The following is a 20,106-nucleotide window of genomic DNA, read 5'->3' as shown; positions in this document are numbered from 1 at the left end:
GATACAAATCTGATTCCGCCAATTGCCATCCGTGATGTCTACATCCTGATCGTTTCAGGGCCATCTGATGCACACAAGCGCTTGTCTGAAACGCGGAGAAGTTACACCAACACCTCTACCGGTACCTACAGCCGCCGCTTCCGTTTCTCGCTATTCTCGAAGCGACGCCACTCACATTTTGATTGTTTGGTACACGTTTCGATGGCGGTCTTGCTTCCAATCTTGCAGTGGTGAGGCTTAAACTTTGCATGCAGCTCATAGCGTGTGAGGAGGAGTGAAGTATATCTGACTGTAGAGGAGGTGGACGAACAATGCTTCTGTCTCTGTCTCCTCCGTCTTCCATTACCCTCTTCCGAGTGCGGACCAGTTGGTGAATACGGCAACCATAATGTGTCCGGCATTTCCACTCCTTTCACATAGTGCACATGGTGCAACAGTGGTCAAGTCAGCGATATAGAATGCGACGCCCAGATGAGTTCAAAAAGGAAACAACTCGTGTAAGAGGAGGGAGACATTCGCTTCTAGAAAGATCACAATCCTGATGCCCATGTCAGGGTGCCCAGATTGAGGAGATTGATAACCAAGTAAATCGCCACGGAGACAGTAAATACCATCCACTAACAGCTTCATCTCCTTGATGACTTGACTACCCACAATCATCAAGTAGAGACACGGGATATCTCGCATCTGAACATCGACTATCCATATTACAGTTATGGAGACCTTTATGCCCTCTTCGCAGGGACTCGGATGACATCTCGAAGACTTGATCGAACAAGATGAAAGATGGGACCCGGCAACAGTGGAGATGCCAGGGCAACAAGGCGAAAAGAACGAGCTTATGGGAGGTTCAGAGGAGCGCCAGGATAGGGCTGTCTTGCCAATACCATGACTTACCCATCAGTTGACAGCGACCCCTTAGTTGCCACTGGAACACCAAACACCCGCCCATACAAATCTGCATCCCCGCCATTGCCTAATAAAAGCGCGAAAAAAGCAGCCTACGTGCAAGGCTTACGCTTCGCTGCAGACAATCTCTTAGACAGTAATTATCTATAATAAGTTCGTAGTGTAGAGGAGAATGAACATTCACGACGAAATTGGCAGAAAAACGCTAAAGCTAAACTTGGCTAGGCAGGCGGTCAGCTAGCGTGGCAACTAAGGGGTCGCTGTCAACTGATGGGTAAGTCATGGTAACTATCAAAGAGTGCGAGCAAGTCGGTATTTATGAGTGGTGGAGAGAGTCGCAAGGGGTAGACTGGGGGCTGGCCAACGGCGTGGTGACAACAGCGGGAGCCCCGCCAAACACGCGCCGACCGACCTGCCGCAGCCGCAAGGCCCGCAACAACGCAGCAGCCACGAGAGGTCACCACCCACCAAAAGTAAACGTCCAGGCACAGAATACTTCTCCTCCAACCACCATTGCAGCTGATATCCTTACTCCCCCGACTCTGTTTGCATCCTTTGGGCGCACAGAAACCACGCTTCCCCATGTGCAGTCGCAGCTATGGCGCCGCTTGAGCAGCAATGGGTTAAAGTCCAGCAGAAAACATTCACCAAATGGTATGCCTCTCTCGCGTCAACGACAACGTAGCTAATCGGACCGAACAGGCTGAACAGCAAGCTGAAGGCTCGCGATGTCGAGATAGAGGACCTCATTACAGATCTCTCCGATGGTGTATGTGCACACCTGCCTTCCCTGTCCACTTCCCGCGCTCTTCAACACCACCGCTGACGGCACCTGATAGATTGTCCTTATCCACCTTCTTGAGATCCTGAGCAACGAATCCCTCGGTCGCTATGCCTCCCGTCCCAAGCTCCGCGTACAAAAATTCGAGAATGTCAACAAGTCGCTTGATTATATTAAGAGCAGAGGCATACAGATGACCAACATTGGTGCTGAAGACGTAGTCGATGGGAACAGCAAGATCATTCTGGGTCTAATATGGACTCTGATTTTGCGCTTCACAATCAGCGATATCAACGAGGAAGGGCTAAGTGCAAAGGAGGGTCTGCTCCTCTGGTGCCAGCGGAAGACGGCATGCTATGATGAAGTCGAGGTCCGCGACTTCTCCACAAGCTGGAACGACGGACTGGCATTGTGCGTGTTCGCTGCTACAATTTCTGGCGGATATGACTGACTCTGTAATAGCTGCGCTCTCCTCGACATCCACCGACCGGATCTGATAGACTACGATGCGCTAGACAAGAACGACCACCGCGGCAACATGCAGTTGGCCTTCGATATCGCGAGCAAGGAGATTGGCATCCCCGACCTCCTTGATGTGGAAGACGTATGCGACGTCGCCAAACCCGACGAACGCTCCCTAATGACCTACATCGCGTACTGGTTCCACGCTTTCTCCCAAATGGAGCGAGTGGAGAACGCAGGACGCCGAGTTGAGAAATTCGTGCAGAACATGCAGGGCGCCTGGGAGATGCAGAACAACTTCGAGAAGCGCATGCGCGAACTCCTCCGCCAGATTGCCGAACAGCATAAGAAGTGGGATGAGGCAGAATTTGACGGCTCTTACGCGGATGCGAAGAACCAGGCAGCGGAGTTCACAGCATACAAGCGGAAAGACAAGCGGACATGGGTCGCCGAGAAGTCAGATCTAGTCGGACTCTTGGGCAATATCAAGACGAAGCTCTCGACGTATCGCCTGCGGCCATACGAGCCTCCTGCTGAGCTCAGTCTGGAAGCGTTAGATGTCGCATGGGCGGGACTGATGAAGGCGGAGAGAGACCGCTCCCAGATCATCAACGAAACAATAAGGGATATCAAGAACGCATTGCGCAAGAACTTCGCCGATAAAGCGAACGATTTTGCGCTCGCCCTGAACACCCTTTCCACTTCCATCTCCGGCCTGGAAGGCGACGTGGAAGACCAATTAGAGCATACGAAACAGCTTAGCAAGTCCCTTCAGCCTCTAGATGAATACCTCAGCATCATCGCCTCCATAGACGAACAATGCGTCGAAGCCAACATCGAAGAAAACGACTTCACAACCTACACATATGACGAGCTGGAATACGAGCTCGGCCTCGTTCGCTCCTCCGTTTCGAAAAAGCTCGCCTTCTTAGAGAACCAAATGGTTGCCCGAAACATGACCAATCTGACGCCCATCCAGCTTGAGGAATTCGAATCCGTTTTCAGACATTTCGATCGCGACTTGTCGAATTCGCTGACGGAGTTGGAGTTCTCGGCTGCGCTGGCGAGTTTGGGGCTCGTGTATGATGAAGATGAAATGCATGCCAAGTTCCGAGAGACGAGCGGCGGGAGGGATTATGTCACCTTCGAGCAGTTTATTAGGTTTATGGTCGACGAGACGGAGGATCAAAATACCGCGGAGCAGGTGTTTGAGTCGTTCAAGGAGGTCGCCGATGGCAAGGTAAATCGTTCCCCAACCTCTCTGCTTTGGCCACCAGGGAACTTGTATGTTAGAATGCGGACTAATAATATCCCAGCCCTATGTCACGGAGCTCGATCTTCGACACTCGCTAGTCCCCGACGAAATCATCGAAGACCTCATCGCCACGATGCCCGAGCATAAGGGTCCAGATTTGCAGGAAGATCGCGATGTCCCCAAGTACGACTACATTACTTATATGCAGCGGTATATGGGCGGCGGTGGCGACGACGACCATCGCAACGGAGCGTACGTCAATGGCGAATAGGATCTGCCCTCCGTCTGATGACCGGATCTCAACGCCCGTAATGGCCATTCTGCGAAGGGTCTCCAATATTAGGAAGGACAGGTGATCCACATCTTCATTTTTCCTTTTCTACTCCCATAGCTCTTCGCCTCCTTTTCTCCCAAGCACTCATACCCTTTTTCCACGTTGGCCCCCTTTTCCTCAGCTGTCTCTTTCCTTTTTGCGTGTCTCCCACCTTGCATACAACGGCGCAGTCTGGTGCGGGGTTCTGCGTTGCTGTTTGGCTAGACGCATATGCGATGGTCGGCTTGCCTGATTGCCCAACTCTTCAGTGTCATTTCCTTCTTGTTTTGCTGTCTGAATGGCTTTGATTCGAGGAGCGGCTGCTTTGCAGATTATATGTGTAATAGGTCTGCCTCAGTGACTACTGCCGGACTTTTTTTTTTCCTTCATTCTTCGTACAGAGCGGTGAGAGTAGCAACGCCCAGTGCAGGGCGGACAGAGGGTGTACGGGTGGATTGTTGACGTTGGGTTACGTGTGTGATATGGTGGTGGTTGCGAGCGGATGGATAGATATGATAATAGGAATCTACTTATTACAACAAATCTGTGTACGTCTGAAGATGGGAATGTGTGACGGGAGGTTCTTGAAGGGATGGCGTGCATGTATCGCTAGGGTCTACGGGCTTTGCGACAGAGTTGGCTTATGGAGCGTCGAGCCTTTAGTAGGGAGAGTGATGGTGTGAGGGCTAACCACCCGTTCTGGTACGCGTGCTGTTTTTCATACCGCCGTAGTTTTGGCCATCCTTCCAAATGTGCCTGTTTGTTCTCGTCTTTTATTATCGTTTTAATACCTTCTCCAGTCCTGATTACGTTTCTGCGCTCATGCCTTTTCCCTCATATGTCCTATCGCCTCGCTTTCTATTGTTAAACATGGGGCCATAGAGTTTCTAAGCCATGCCACTACAAAGGGAAGACTGCTTCATTCATTCTGCTAAGGACTGGTAGTTAGTAGCTATGACTAGGAACGTGCCAACCTAGATTCGATGTACACTCTCTACGTCGACGCTGTCTAGCTGTAACCTTCTAGACCCCCAATCATAGTAAATCTAAACCGCCGTGAACGAAGACGCTTTGAGTTGCGGAGTCGAAAATCACCTACAAATTGTTTGTATACATACAGCCTGCAATCGGCATATGTACATGCATAGCACCAACGGAACGAGATCACGGGTGCTATTTCTAATATTGTTTCGATCGGCTCACTTGCTATGTGTGCTAGATAGATGGCGGGATAGGGGTTTACCTGCATTTAGACGTCGGTTCTTGCAGTTGAACTACTGAGTTGAGTGCTGTTACCTCTAAATAAGGTGAACACTAACCTTTTGAGCTATGTGAAGACCCACATTTAAGCCGGTATAGAGCTTAATAATACATGAACACCTACGGTGCTATTTCATACTAACTAGTGGAGAAAAGCCCGATACTGCAATGACTCTAGATCATGGAGAAACAGAATTCTCATGGTTATTCGAAACCGGTCACTAGTAGATCAAGGGATTTAACAGTCATAACCGTAACATTGTGCAGAGGACACTTCAGCCGAGCATGATTTCCTTGTAACGAAACAAAATCTTGTAGGCGTGGAAAAATGCCACTCATGGAGGCATACTACGTTTCCCTTTCAGCGTTGCAAGTCAGGTATCGCAATGATGCTATGCTCCCAATACTGAATATGCCAAAGTGCTTTTCTACCTAAACTAGCGAATTTGACTCTAATTATTAATAGCCATGTATGCTGGGAACTTTTGCCGTTGCAGCAGCCGTACATATGCTCCATGTAGGCTCTATGCTACACGTAGTCCATGCATCTCTCAACGATCCGCATGTTTGCGGGGAAATATGTACCCTGAGCATATAGTCGGCGCAGGGCTATACTCACATACAGTGCGACATGGTTATCTACTTGTGACATATCATTCCTGGGGTACGCATCCAGAGCACCCGGCGTTGCACGTTGCGGGGGACGAAACCTCCCCGTCCCGGCTTGGGTATGCATGTATGCAGTCCGTGAACGTACAGTACATGGTGCTCTACCGCGACTTATTAGGCGCAAGAACCCTTGGGAAGAGAAATTACCGTGCGTTGTCGCGTCAGGGAGCTCTCGTAGCCACAAAGATGGATATGCACGTGCGTACTCTACGGATCCGGGGGCAGAGAAGAGAGAAGTGTTCAAGTTAACGGTAGGCGCTGCCCACCTCGCTTCATCCTTTGAAGATGGATAACTTTCTGACTTCCATAATGGCGAAATGATGCTCTTTCTTTACCAGTAGAAAGAGCCAGAAACCTGGGATGGTGCAATCAATTGCGCCCAGATCACAAATGCCACAAAGCACTGCGTAAAGTGCGCCGATATATACTCTACCTCTCTCCGAACGCTGAAGGCGAGACTCTACCCTTACACATCCTACCAGACACCAGAGCCTGAACCCAACCCCCAGAGAACCATCATGAATCCATCAACCTCATCATCTCACCCCTCCCAAACAAGCAACCCGCCCTCCCCAATCCATCCCCACCTCGCCGAACACCCTCATCTATCCCAAACACATCCCTCCTCCCCGCACAGAACCACATGGCCAGAGCCCACCTGCAGCCTCGCATGCACGAATGCCTGAGGCAGCCTCCTTCCATAGTATATAACAGCGACCAGTAAAATTATTCTAACAGCCAGGATTTGGACATTATAACCCAGGACCAGCACCGGTTGAAATCGCTCCAACCCGGCGTGTCTTGCATGCCGAATCCTCGGGGGTTGGGATTGTGAAAGTGAAAGGCGCCAGTCAGCTCCAGGGTGCCCCGGTAGATATTTGATTTGGGGGGGGCGGGGGGGTGCTGCTCGGATGGGGAAGTTGGTAAAAAAGTACCCTTATCCTACCTAGGCCGATATAACGTACAGAATACGGGAATGGGAAAATGCTGGGACGCAGACGCCGGCCCATCAGCAGGCGCAGGCGCGCGACAATCATCACTGTGTTTCCCCAATGTCCTGCATGCGTGTCTTTGAGCTGGGCCTTGGGAGTTGTTGGGGACTTTGGGGACTCTGGGGACTCTGGGAAGTAGCCATACCAGCGGGTGGACACCTCAACGTTCGATGGGAATGATGGACCAAGTGGACAGAAAATTCGACGTCAGGTCTACGGATACGATAGCCTATATCATGCAAACAGCAAGCCCCAACGCCTCAACGCCTCAACGCCTCAACGCCTCAACGGCCCCATCCGCACCGTTCGGATTATCATTCACCAGATTCCCTTCCCTCGCATGGTGGGCAGATTATCCGGGCCGCCCTCCGCGATCGGTGAGGCGCGCCGCATCCGCCTGCCGTCTAGACATACCTCTCACGACCCGTTCGTTTTTTCTCGAGTCTCGACGCGCTCGCGACAGGGAACCTCACTCAGTCGGAGAGAGTGCCGTGGCCAACGGCCGAGAGGTTCCGGAAATGCATCTGATGTCTGTCTGGGTGGAGAGAGTGGATTTGCAACTTTGCGATTGGCTTTCCTTAAGAATACTATGACATGTTCCGACCTTTCCACCTGGGTACATACTTGTATCATGTACAGAAGCCTTGGGACGAGTCTACTGGTAGAAGGCTTCAAGAAATACGGAAAAAAACGTTAGTTATAGCTACGCGTTGGCTTTTCTCAACAACAACACACCCTTCGCATGGCACCGACGGGCCGACATGGAACCATTTGATGTACGGAGCAAGTAGCCGAATATTTGACCTCGTTGGTTAACTATGATCGCCAACAGAGTCGGACTGGCAGCGCCGCAGCAGCACGCCAAAAAGACAACACGGCATCATGATGATGCTCGATTACCCTGCTCGTGCTCCCATCATCTCTTCCGCCTCAACTTTTGTTGACAGTTCGCACCTCACCTCACCTCATCATCAGCCTGATGAATGCCTGACAGTCAGAGCTGCAGCGTGCCTGACGATCGCTGACCATCCCCGACTTTTGCCCTCACGGCTATGCACGCGTCTGACTCGCACGGCACGGCGGAAGCGACCACCTGGGGAAAAATACGCTCGCCCGTGGCCCGCCCGCAGGTACTGACGCCGGTTCAAACTTTATCGCTGTTGAACGATGCAACTACTGTACGCGAAGACGCTAGAAGGTCGAAGAAGAGTGCTCCGTACTGTTGCGGAGAAGATCGTGCCTTGCGTGGAATTGACCCCGTTGGGTGTCTGTTGGAACTTGTCGAGAGAATACGTACGTCTTGCTAGAGCTACGCCATGCTATATATTATCGCACATGTTTCCACACGTCCGTCCGCGGCGCGACGTGTAGAACCTGGAATCCATTTCCAGGAGAGAGAGAGAGGCCCGCGGAAGGAGACATGGAAGCAGAACCGATAGATCGCCCACCGTCCCTTCCGTCCGCTTCCTCATCACCAAGTCCACCCACCATTCCCCACCTCCAAAAGTTTACAAAGGAAAATAGACTTGCGATGCGCTGAGATAGAGATTCCAAATAATCCCACAACAAAGATTCGAAAAACGAGTACGACTATGGTACAGCGCTCAGCTGCGAGATAACGCGCACGAACGCCAATGATCCCTCCCTTGCCAGCTTTTTCTATTCCCACCCCCGCCAAAAACCCCACAAACATCAAAATAACAATCAGACCTGCTCCTTTAATGAGACAAAAGAAATGGAAACGACGTGAACGAAAAAGTTCATTGTGTGATCGCGATGAATATATACATCGAACGTGAATGCAGTGAATAATCCTCCGAATCGTTCTTTTCAAGTGTGGAATTACTTCGCGGGGTTTGGCGAAGTCGGAGTTGCGAGAGGTGTTGTTTTCGGCGGTGTGGGAAATAGACTGAGATATGGCCTAGAGTTTCGTGCCGCAGAACTAGCAGCTCGGGCGCGTCCTTTCGGTGCTTGCTGTAGCTCTGGAGTACGCATCATCGGGGACGCGAGCAGCTTGGCCGCGCCATCGGACGAAGCGTATTTGTGACCGTGAGGTTGCTGTCGGGATGAACGTGATGAGCCCTGCTGGGCGAGGTCGAGGGATGCGCGGACTTCGCTCTCAATTGCGAATTGGGATGATTGAGCCTCCTCCTCATCTTCTGACGCGAAGAACGTGCGGTCTTGACACTGACGTCCGGGGGGAGTGACATCATCGTCCTCAGTCTCGGTCATGCTGTTGCCGCCAGTGGTGACCGCCGCAACCTGCTGGCTTAGCTGCTCGACTGCAGCATTGATGTCCTTGCGAGACCGCCGTGAGTGGACAAGTTCCGGAAGGCTGCCAGATGAGCTTGCGGACCGACGAACGGGCGTGCTCCAAATGCCAGAGGACATAAGGCTGCTGTCGTAGGAACTCCGCTTGCTGGAGCGAATGTGGCTGCTACGAGAAGAGCTGGCGATGCTCTTTCGGGCATCGAGAATGGGGAAGTGTCGATCCGACCCTTCATAATTCGCAAGGAGATCATTGTACATCTCGTCGCGAGGCTGTTCCTTATATTCCGGGGGAATCAACATGGAAGGCGTAAGGACGAAACCCTCGCTTTCCGAATAAGGGGCTTGTCGGCGATCCATGGAGCTGAAGAGATCTGAGGGCGTGTGCATTCCGGTATCCGCGGTGGAAGCAGAAAGCGCGGAGCGGTACTCTAGTTCTGGGACACTGATGGTACTGGGGACGAGGAGCGAGGGGCGGAAATTGCCTGGATAGAAGGTCGAATTGTCCACAAATTCCTCTTCGGATTGCATCGATATCGTACGGGAGTGGTTCGAGGCAGAAGTAGGCTCCTGGCCATTCTGCTGGCCATCTTGCTGTTGTGGGGTACGCTCTCTGTCCTCGGGAGTCCTTGCACCATCCGAACCGTTTTCCCAGTCAAATTCGCAGTCGGCTTCTAGGGCATTCTCATAGATGAAATCTACATCGTCTTCCCACGATTCTTCAATAACACGCCAAGTATTAGATTTTCGTCTCGTCGTTGATGGCCTGCGAAGAGAGTTTCGTTTAGCAGGAGTGGAAGAGCCTAGAGTGTCAGACATTTGCGAAATCGGCCGCGTTATCGGCGCCCTCTGTGTTGTTGGTTTCGAGGAAGTCGCGGACCCAGAGCGGCTATTGGTTCTCGAAATCGGGGTCCGTTGGGCGCTACGCGATGAGATTGAATCGAAGAACGGTGAGCGCGGGGGCCGTGGGGATCGCATTGGAGGTGATGGCGCAGGCCTCGGACTGGAAAATCGTTCGGGCTCCTCTGCCACATCCTCAAGCCCGGGACTGTAGATTGGCGTGATGGCATGGATAGCGGAATCATCTGGGGTTGTGATCGCATGACCGAAATTATCCGACTCATCAGCTATCGTCGGAAGTTTGTTATCGAGGAAAGGAGACACCAAAGGCACAAACTTGTCCCAAACCCCAGAATTTCTATTAGAATGAGGTGATGCTGCCACTCTTCGACCAGAGAGGTCAGTCTCGAGCGCATCATCTATGGGAGAGAACGGTCGGCTCGATGGCGTGGCGGACCGGGTGTGACGGTGTGCACGAGGTAGGATACCGGGCTGCGAGAAGCTTTCGACGGATCGTGCTGTTCTGAGTGTCGCTGAGCTGACGTCGTGCTCGGGGGCAAATGATGGGCTCATAGCTTGGGACCTAAATCCCATGACAGACGCTGCTCTTGACTCAGGCGCAGCAAGACTATCGGAGGAGAGATTGTCAAAGTGCAGGCCGTCTGCCCTGATGCCTTTGAGGGCGCCTCTGTGTTCTGTTGTTCCATTTTGCTCTGGTGTCGCATCTAGAGAAGTGATGTGACGGCGGTCCGCATGCGAGACATGTTGGAAATCGAAAGGGCTTGAAATCCGGAGTTTGAGACTGCTCGCTACAGAGGAATGAGTGACTTGTTAGTCTCGGAATGGTAAACACTTACGTGAGTCCTCAGTCTGGTCAGCAACCTTTTTGCCTTTCCGCAGTACCGAACTTCTTCTGCCGCTCTCCTCCACCTCGCCGTCATCCTCGAATTGAGAGCTAGGAGAGAATTGTCCGCTTCTTCGGTTTCCCCTTTTACCACGCGCAAACAACGGTCGCTTTGATCCAGAGAAGTCCAGAAGATTTTGCCCTGGGAACTGGCGGCTATCTGCGCCGCGTGCGCTTTCCGCTCTCACCATGGCGGAAGATATTGATACGAATGATGATGCAGTTGACGCCGCTGTATTACTCCTGGACCGAAGCTTGAACACCGAACTTCTCTTTCCCAATTGCTGGCGGTCTTGAGGTTCGGAAGAGGGCATCTCTGCAGAAGATGAGGCATCGGATTGAGGGGCCCAGGTGTCAGATGTTGCGGGCGATGTTGGGGCCAAGGAGTTGGTGACCGGGGACTCTATCGAGGATCGTCTAGAGCGCGGCACCGCATTGCCCTTGTTATTGAACAGGAACATCGGTTGGATATTAAAGACGGCTCAGCGAGCGCGTTGAAAGTCCTCGGATGTGGGTAGAGAAACTTTGGGGAGGCACAGACGAAGCCCCGCAACTGCTCGAGGACTTTCACGACAACAACCATGGAGGTCTGAGGGTTATGTCGCGCCGTATACCCTGGGAAAACCTGTCGCGCACGCGTTCTCGGGTGTTTATTATAGAGACCAGAGTCCAGGCTAATGAGTTCCTGCTGGATGTGTCAGTTGGACCATGCGTCCGTACTTTTGGCGACAGTTGCAAGCGGGGATGGAAGACCAGGGCAGGACACAGGGGGCAAGGATCTCAAACCGTCCTGACAGAGCAGAGATATAGCGAAGCTGAGCTGCAATCATGTTGTGAGCAATATGCGTACCTCTTAAAACGATTGGCTTATCCGCGAAGTAGGTAATGAGCAACGGTAGCTTTGCGTAACAAAACGGATGCAGGGAGCGGCTCTCCAGGATAACCTAATGAGAGATTTTGCTGACAGGCGCAGGAAGGGTGCAGAACTAAAACCGGGGGATGCTATATGTCATTCCCGCGAGAGACCGAAGAGCTCTTCTGGCGATGGGGGAGAGAGAGAGAGAGAAAGGCTCCAACGTCCGTTATGGCTGACGTGGGAGGCAGGGAGAAACAATGATGACTGGAACGGGAAGAAACCCCTCGGTGAATGGGAAGTCGCGTGTAGATATGTCTACTTTCGAAGGGAAGCCTTGATCCGGCCCAGATTCTGGCGAGGAAGGAGGGACGATATGGGATGGGAAGTGCAACGCCGCATGTTGTGGGACCGGGGCGTGTTGTAAAAGAGGTCGAGCGTTTCCACCACGTCCGACACGCGTAGGGATGAGGGTTGGGCGAGCATGTGGAGTTGGTGTGTACTTGTACAGAGAGCGCTCTGTGCTCTGCCTCTCTGAGAATAGTGCAACAGGGACTGGGCGAGGGACGGGGTAATGGACGGGGCCAGGGATCAGCAGTGAAACATGGGCAGGCTGGCAAAAGGAGCTTCTACCTAGCTGTTAGAGGGAGGTGGGGAGAAACGGAAGAGGATCCGGACGTTTGGAACAATTCGACGTCGACGATGAGTGGTCAAGAGGCCGAAAAGTCGGCTAAATATGGTGCAGCGTATGGTCGGATCAATTGATTTTAATCTGCTGCTTTGGCGTTTTTGTCTGCGAGCCGGACGGTGGATCTGTCGAGTCCAGTGTCTCATCGCTGGGCTGGCACAAGCTGGTGACGATCTACTGCCACCTGTGTACCGTCAGGCGTGCCTCGTTGCGCCCAGTGGGACGCCAGAGTTACAAGGGGACGGAGGAGGATTGATCATTGTGCTCGGGCGCCGAGTGCCGAAGTCGCGCGGGACAAGGGGCTCTTGTAAGCAAAAGTATGCTGGCCGCGCCTTGGTAGCGGGTCGGTCAGTGACCTCAGCGCTCGGATAAAACAGATGAAAGTGCCGAGCTGGAGCCATCTGAAGACACACCAGATCCCGGGCTGAAGCGACCGCTGCGCGGCGATCACCCTTTCTCCTCGAGATGGTCCCGGGCCACATCGTGAAACAGCGGGATCGAAACGCGGCCTTGCGGGGGGTTATCGTGGCCTGCCCTATGTGGAACAGAAAACATGCCCACTGCATTGCGCCGTGATCACGTTGAGCGTTCCTGAAACGGTGAATTTAGCGTCCTCGCCTCCAAGTACAAAACAGACGGCGCTTAACGGTGCTCGCCGGGGGCTTGCACAAGTTACAACACCGTTGTGACTTCATCGTTGTTCCCATGCGCTGCAATACATGCTGTTGATCTTTCTCAGCGCGCGGGCGGTAAGACGATACTCCGTATACGCGACGAGAAAAAACCACGCAGTGGAGATCCGAATGAGGTGGAGCTTCGTGCCGTTGCTGGCAACGACACTGGTGACAGCGAGCGCCAACGTGGGGGTGGAACAATCACAACGTTCGGATGAGTTACGCTGTTGTAACTTTGCTTTTCGCGTTCACAAATGTTCAAATTGCATGCCGACACTCAATCAGGACGTTTCTTTGATGTTGTACGTGGCGCCCGCTGCTGTGGAATCGAGGGTGCTGCAAAGGCCAAGTACATGCGTATTGAGATCTACTAGTAGGAACCGAGCGGTGGGACGCATTAGAAACCACCTGTGTTGCACGTTATCCAGCACCAGGGACTGTTGGATCCGCATTCGAGTCCGTGTCGTGATGGTCCTGATCGTCGGTGTCATCCATGGTTTCGGTTGAAGATTCATCCACCCAAGAAAGATATCTCGACGGCTGCTCTAGCAGAAACCAGTACTCTGTATTGCGCAGCGAGCTGCCAGTTTCTCAAATCAAAACCGCTTGCACATCGGCCGACCGGCGGGTGCCTTGCAGATGGCTGCAGATTTGCAAATTGGGAACGCCTTGGGGTCTAGCGACTCTTGAGGAGCTTTCCTACAGCATCAGACCCTACCATGAACTGATGTCGGATGTCGTACGGGAGTCTCCTTGGATCCCATCTTTGGAAAACGTACTATTTCAGGAAGAATTCGGGTCCACCATCAGCGAGCGGCATCCTCGGCGATCCCGCATGCTGTAAACGTCGACTCAGTTGCTCACCGCCAATAGATACTGTCACAGTACAGCTGCGTAACCAAACAGAAAAGCCAGGTTGTTCCTTGCTTTGGGGTCTCCAGTGTTCTCATCAGAGCCTCCAACTACCCTAGGTATGGGAAATCACGAGAAAACTTCGGGTCAAAGAACAGGACGCGAAAGGGTTCCCCGCCGGTGACGTGTCGCAGGTCATGAATTGCCGTTCCTTTTGAACTTTTGAACGACCGCTTGCTGAATTCTGAAGTGACCGTGCTAGTGAGCTGGTGTTTCCACAGGTAGCCCCATGTTCGGTCGCAGCGCATGAGGTTTCATCCGGCGTGACCAAGCTGTTCGATCTGGACTTACCAGCGTGAGAGCTGTTGCACACATTCGGCAGTTTTCTTGTGGCAGATTCCGTAGCTTAGTGATATGAGACCCCCCATCTCAACTTGTTATAAGCGGGAGCAAAGTGAGGAAATGAGTGAAGATTCAATCTATGGAGGATCGGCAGATTGTATAACCAGTACACAGGACGTAATCGTTCATTTGCTAGACTTCTTGTTCTTCTTAGCTGCCTTAATTTGTTTCTTAAGGTCGTTAAACGTTAGGGAGCCTTGCTAATCTAAAGGGGCTGACTAGCGTGCGACTTAACTTCGCGTTTGTCTCTTTAGCAGATTTAGCCGAGGCGTAGTAGGTTGTTTAGTTAGCTTAGTAGTCTAGCAGCTTTAAGCTAGAGCTTAGGCGGTCGTTAGCGCAGGAATAAAGACTTGCAGTTGTAGGATTAAGGCTATAAACTGCTAGTAAGCGTCCTGTTAAGTCTAATTAGTCTATAGCTCATTTAATTTAGATTACATTAGCTTATTTAACTTAGGTTACACTAGCTTGTTTAATTAAGATTGTAGATTATTCCTATACTAATTAAGATACTCCTTAAATAACTAACTAGGTGCTAGAGTGTTTGTATAATTATTACTATTAGGTATGTAATTCCTATTAACTAGTTTACTATCTTTAGAAGAGGAAAGGGCCTAACTGTAGTAATAGTTAGAGTTCTTATCTACAAGTTGTCTATTTAGTAAGTAGGCACTAGGATTAATCTAATCTAGTAGGTAGGAGTAAGTTAGGCGCTTGTATATATCCTAATTGTAGCAAGATCTAATCTAGGGATAATTAGCTAGTTTTTAACTAAAGATACTAACAGCAGACATTAGATTAGTAAGGTAAGGGCATAGCGTTCTAACTAATCCTTTAATATCCTTAAGATAGTTAAACAAGGGGACTTTATACTTGTTTTCTATAATAGCTACAGGGTTATAGCCTAAATAGTATAGGATTTTATTAGTTTTATTAAGGGCAGGACCTTTTAGCTTATAATGCTATTAATAACTAAGGTATTTAGCTTATTTAAGTGCCTAAACAATTTAGTTAGCAATCTTAGAACGCATTTATTTATCTTTAGTTTTAGCTATAAGTTTAAGTTAGAGACTAACTATAGACATAGTAGATCTAGCAAGGTTATACTGTATCTATAATTGTCTTATAAAGCAAGCAGTTATAAAAGCTAAGGCATCCTCTAAATAAAACACGTATTAGGTTATCTTTATCTCTATATACTCATTAATGACAGAACAGCTTCGAGGAGATCTCTATACAATTTTGGACAATAAGCCTAGGAAACTTAAAGGTGAATTGTCTATTATTCAACATAATACAGGGAAAAGACAAGAAACACAACAAACACTCCTCGAAATTGCAGTTAAGAGACAGATAGATATCTTAGCTGTACAAGAACTCTGCATGTAGAAAGACAAGGAGAAAGATAGTTACTTTACTATCTCCCACTCTGCATATGAATTAGTACTTCCTAGTACTAGTTTACGGCCAAGGGTAGCTTTTTATCTTCGAAAAGCTACAAATTTTCAGTTTATTCAGCTAAGGAACTTAGAGAATAGGGACTTTTTGGTCCTAGAGATCTACAGCCCTACTAAAAGGTTCCTTCTTTTCAACACCTACAATGAGAAGAAATTAAAAAAAGATTCCACAACACAACCTCTAGGGGCTACTACTATTAGGAGAGCTCTTTTGCCGCTTAATCTAGAGCTTCCTTTTATCCTTTTAGGAGATTTCAATTGCCATCATCCTTGGTGGAACTCCATGGCTCAGAATGTCACCCAAGAGAGCCAGGACTTGGTAGAATAGCTGCAGAGCTATAATTGCCAATTGCTTAATAAGGAAGAAGAGTCCATCTATTTTCGCTCTAACCTTACTAAGCAATCTATTATAGACCTAGCCTTCTACACCCCTTCTTTTAAGGAGAGTGAGCTTGATAACTGGGTAGTGCTAGAGGCTACAGGCTCTGACCATGCTACAATAGGCTTTTTCTTATTTACCAAGGAGGTAGATAAATTCCTCCACCTATTGCTTAGCAGGTTTAATTTTAAAAAGGCTAACTGGAAGCTTTTTAAAGAACACCTGCTTATAATTGATCTGGCCCTGGTGCTTTCTTAGAAGAGCTAGTCTCAATAGCTTGTTTAACCTCAGCTTCTTCAACAGGTCTGCAGGCCGCACCAGCCATGCCTACAGCCTGTGGCTTAACCACACTAGCCATAGGCATCAGCCATATCCACCCAAACCAGACCAACACCGATCACCTACCCACAAAAAACAACCACAACAATTCAACAAAAAATCACAAAAGAAATCAGCCACCGTCACATTTTTCATCACATCCCGCTGCCCTTGTCTCTGCAAGGACGAGACCATACAATTTTCCCTGGATTTTCTATACTAGAAAAGAGTTGGATCTTTTTTAGCAAGGCACCCACCTTTTCTAGGGAAAGAGCTATAGTCACAGCTTCTAGGAAGAGGCCAAGTGACAGTATAGACCAAGGCGCTATTCTGTTAGTCTCTGCTCACTCTACCTAGGCAACTAGGAGCAATAGGGTTAACTTGGAGTTGAAAGCTCTATGTAAGAGGAGTCTCCTTGAACTAAGAGCACTACATTCACAGACCGCTTGAGATTTAGACAGAGACCCTTACTATCTACTGTAATCGCTAGAGAACAGTGGTCCCCTTACCCCTAGCCAGAGGGTATAAAGTCCCAGAGGAGGTTATTAAAGACTCCTTGGATGGGAATCTGTTATCTTTTGCTGCTAAAAATTAGCTGCCTCCTACCACCTGTACTAGGTTTTCCTATCTTTCCTTTGTTTCTTTCCCATGGACCGAGATAAGAGGAGGAAAAAGAAAGAGGAGGAGAAACAACAAGAGGAGATAGCTATCTCCTCTATCTATTCATCTTCTTCTTCTGAAAGTGAGGACTCAGATATTGAAATAGGGGAAAACAACTCTTCTAAAGTTGTTATTCGAACTGCTGCTAAGCCTACTAGCAGCCTAGTGGCTAGCAGCTTTGCTTCTACTAGCAATCTTGCTAGTTTTGCCCCTTCTACCCCCTCTACTCAGAAGAGAGATCATCCAGACCTATCCCTAGAGAAACCCAGGCCTAAGCATATTGCTATAGGCAAATTTCGAGCTCCTCCTCTGCTTTTTCAAGCCAATTCGACTTCCCCTGCTGAGGTATGCCTAAAGTAGGCCCTTTCTCAAATTCAACTAGCTATTCCACAGCTAGAAGGGCAAAGGAAGGACAATGTACAAGAAATCACCACAGCACTACAACAGATACTAAACAAAGAGCAATCTCCTGCTCCTATCTTGTTAATAAGCAAGAAAAACAAATGCAAGAGCTTATCACTGTGATTAGCAATAACATAAAGGCTTTAGCTGCTGCTATTAAGCCACAACACCCTGCTGCTCCAAAGATAAATAAGGGGCAAACACAAGGCCTTACCTTTGCACAAGTAGCTGCTAAAGCTACTAATACCTCTTCCTTGCCCTCTAAGGCAAATGCTGCTGCCCAAACTGCTAAACTAACGGCTAAGGAACAACCATTTACCCTTGTCCAAAGTAAGGCAGCAAAGAAAAAGGAAGAAAAAGAACTCTTCCTTAAGAGAAAACTAGTACTTATTACTAGCAAGGAAGATGAGGGACAGGAGATAGATTCTCTATCTCTAAGAAACAAGATAAACCACTGTCTCTTGGCTGTTTCTATAGCTAAAAAGCATGTTGTTGCTGCTGTCTCTAAGTCTAGAGGCAAGCAAAATATTGTCCTTACCACCACAGAGGACTACAATGCAGATTTTCTTATTAAACATAAAGAAAAATGGCAGAATCTATTTCGATTTAACCGTGAGCAAAGGATTGAGACTTAAGCACAAATTGTTGCCCATGGGGTTCCTCTAGCCCCTGAATTTTTAGGGAAAAGGGCTGGCACTGCCCTAAAGGAAGAGATAGAGACTTTCAATTCCTCTATCTCTATAGTGGGCTACCCTAGATAGCTTACTAGGGAAACAAGGGAGGGACAGCAAACAGGATCCATTGTTTTTGCTGTAAAAGATGAAGAAACCCGCAGTGTTATTCTACATCACAATAGGATTATAATTGCTGGCAAGACAGTTAAGATAGTTAAATATCTTACTACCTCTCCTTCCCACCAATGTGGTAAATGCCAGAGATTTGGCCACCCTACAGATAGCTGCTACAAGCTAGCTTGTAGGCTGTGAGGAGAAGCCCACAAAACATAGGAACATAATTGTCTAGAATGTTCTTCTAAAGGCAGGCCCTGTAAACACACCATCCCAAAGTGTGTTAATTGCAAGGGAGGCCACTTTGCTAACAGCAAAGACTATCCAGTGTGGAAGACTGCCAAAACCTTTCCACATTAATGACAGAACAGCTTCGAGGAGATTCCTATACAATTTTGGACAATAAGCCTAAGAAACTTAAAGGTGAATTGTCTATTATTCAACACAATACAGGGAAAAGACAAGAAGCACAACAAACACTCCTCGAAATTGCAGTTAAGAGACAGACAGATATCCTAGCTGTACAAGAACTCTGCATGTGGAAAGACAAGGAGAAAGATAGTTACTTTACTATCTCCCATTCTGCATATGAATTTGTACTTCCTAGTACTAGTTTACGGCCAAGGGTAGTTTTTTATCTTCGAAAAGCTACAAATTTTCAGTTTATTCAGCTAAGGAACTTAGAGAATGGGGACTTTTTGGCCCTAGAGATCTACAGCTCTACTGAAAGGTTCCTTCTTTTCAACATCTACAATGAAAAGAAATTAAAAAAAGATTCCATAATACAACCTCTAGGGGCTACTACTATTAGGAGGGCTCTTTTGCTACTTAATCTAGAGCTTCCTTTTGCCCTTTTAGGAGATTTCAATTGCCACCATCCTTGGTGGAACTCCACGGCTCAGAATGTCATCCGAGAGAGCCAGGACTTGGTAGAATAGCTGCAGGGCTATAATTGCTAATTGTTTAATAAGGAAGAAGAGTCCACCTATTTCCGCTCTAACCTTACTAAGCAATCTATTATAGACCTAGCCTTCTATACCCCTTCTTTTAAGGAGAGCAAGCTTGATAACTGGGCAGTGCTAGAGGCTACAGGTTCTGACCATGCTACAATTGGCTTTTCCTTATTTACCAAGGAGGTAGATAAATTCCTCCACCCATTGCTTAGCAGGTTTAACTTTAAAAAGGCTAACTGGAAGCTTTTTAAAGAATACCTGCTTATAGCAACAGAGACAGAAGGCTTAGAGGCTAAGATTACTACACTGGAAGAGCAAGTATCTTCCTCTAGCAATACTGCAATAGAACAGGCAGAGGAGGTAGCTGTTACACTTACAGCTTGTATCCAAGAAGTGGTGAATATAGCTATTCCTTTAGCTAGGCAATCTGAATATTCGAAACCTTGGTGGACAGAGGCACTTTCTCAAGCTAGAAAGAAGATGGCGAGTTGCTTAAAATAACTACAACAATAGCCTATAGCAAGGAGCCGGATAATAGCCTATAAAAATGCTAGAAACTTCTATTTCTCCAGCATTAAAGAGGCTAAGACAAATTGCTGGAATTCTTTCCTAGAAAAGGCAAAAGATAAGGAAATATTCACTGCTCTTCGCTATACTAAGGAGAGAACTACAAGATGTATTCCTCTTTTAGTATACAAAGACAAAGAAGGTGTAGCGGAAGAGTTTAAGGAACAATGTAAAACTCTAAGAGAAATGCTATTTTCTTTGCTTCCTGTTACCTTTCTATCTAGGTGGAGAGACTACAAGCCTAGGGATTGGGAATGGCCACCGCTTGAAGAAGCTGAGGTTAAACAAGCTATTGAGACTAGCTCTCCTAAGAAAGCACCAGGGCCAGATCAATTATCTTTCCTAGTCCTTAGGGAGGTTCTTGCTGCTATAGGGAGCTTGCTTTACCATCTCTATAAGGCTTTATTTAACCTAGGGCACTACTCTAAGGTATGGAAAGATGTGATAGAGGTTATCTTTGCAA

General features: G+C 48.7%; 3 protein-coding genes across 3 annotated transcripts; 2 read left to right on the top strand and 1 right to left on the bottom strand.

The window, feature by feature from the left end:
- Positions 1-1,507: 1,507 nt before the first annotated feature.
- EI97DRAFT_444653 (alpha-actinin-2) lies at positions 1,508-3,678 on the top strand (the record flags this gene model as incomplete). Its single annotated transcript, XM_033799915.1, has 5 exons — positions 1,508-1,563; positions 1,612-1,678; positions 1,749-2,101; positions 2,153-3,392; positions 3,469-3,678. The coding sequence occupies 5 exons, from the start codon at positions 1,508-1,510 to the stop codon at positions 3,676-3,678; spliced, it is 1,926 nt and encodes a 641-aa protein (XP_033651392.1).
- A 4,805-nt stretch (positions 3,679-8,483) lies between these two features.
- On the bottom strand, positions 8,484-10,844 carry EI97DRAFT_460782 (uncharacterized protein; the record flags this gene model as incomplete). The annotated part of the gene is made up of 2 exons (XM_033801137.1): positions 8,484-10,558; positions 10,607-10,844. 2 exons carry the CDS (start codon positions 10,842-10,844, stop codon positions 8,484-8,486), a joined length of 2,313 nt encoding a protein of 770 aa, XP_033651391.1.
- A 6,077-nt stretch (positions 10,845-16,921) lies between these two features.
- Positions 16,922-17,970, top strand: EI97DRAFT_444651 (uncharacterized protein; the record flags this gene model as incomplete). Its single annotated transcript, XM_033799914.1, has 2 exons — positions 16,922-17,278; positions 17,341-17,970. 2 exons carry the CDS (start codon positions 16,922-16,924, stop codon positions 17,968-17,970), a joined length of 987 nt encoding a protein of 328 aa, XP_033651390.1.
- Between the last annotated feature and the right edge of the window lie 2,136 nt (positions 17,971-20,106).

This window comes from Westerdykella ornata, assembly GCF_010094085.1.
Source record: "Westerdykella ornata strain CBS 379.55 unplaced genomic scaffold EI97scaffold_24, whole genome shotgun sequence".
In the NCBI taxonomy this organism is placed as follows: Eukaryota; Fungi; Ascomycota; class Dothideomycetes; order Pleosporales; family Sporormiaceae; genus Westerdykella; species Westerdykella ornata.
Note: the sequence above shows the minus strand (reverse complement) of the source record. Positions and strands in the feature narration are given on the sequence as shown.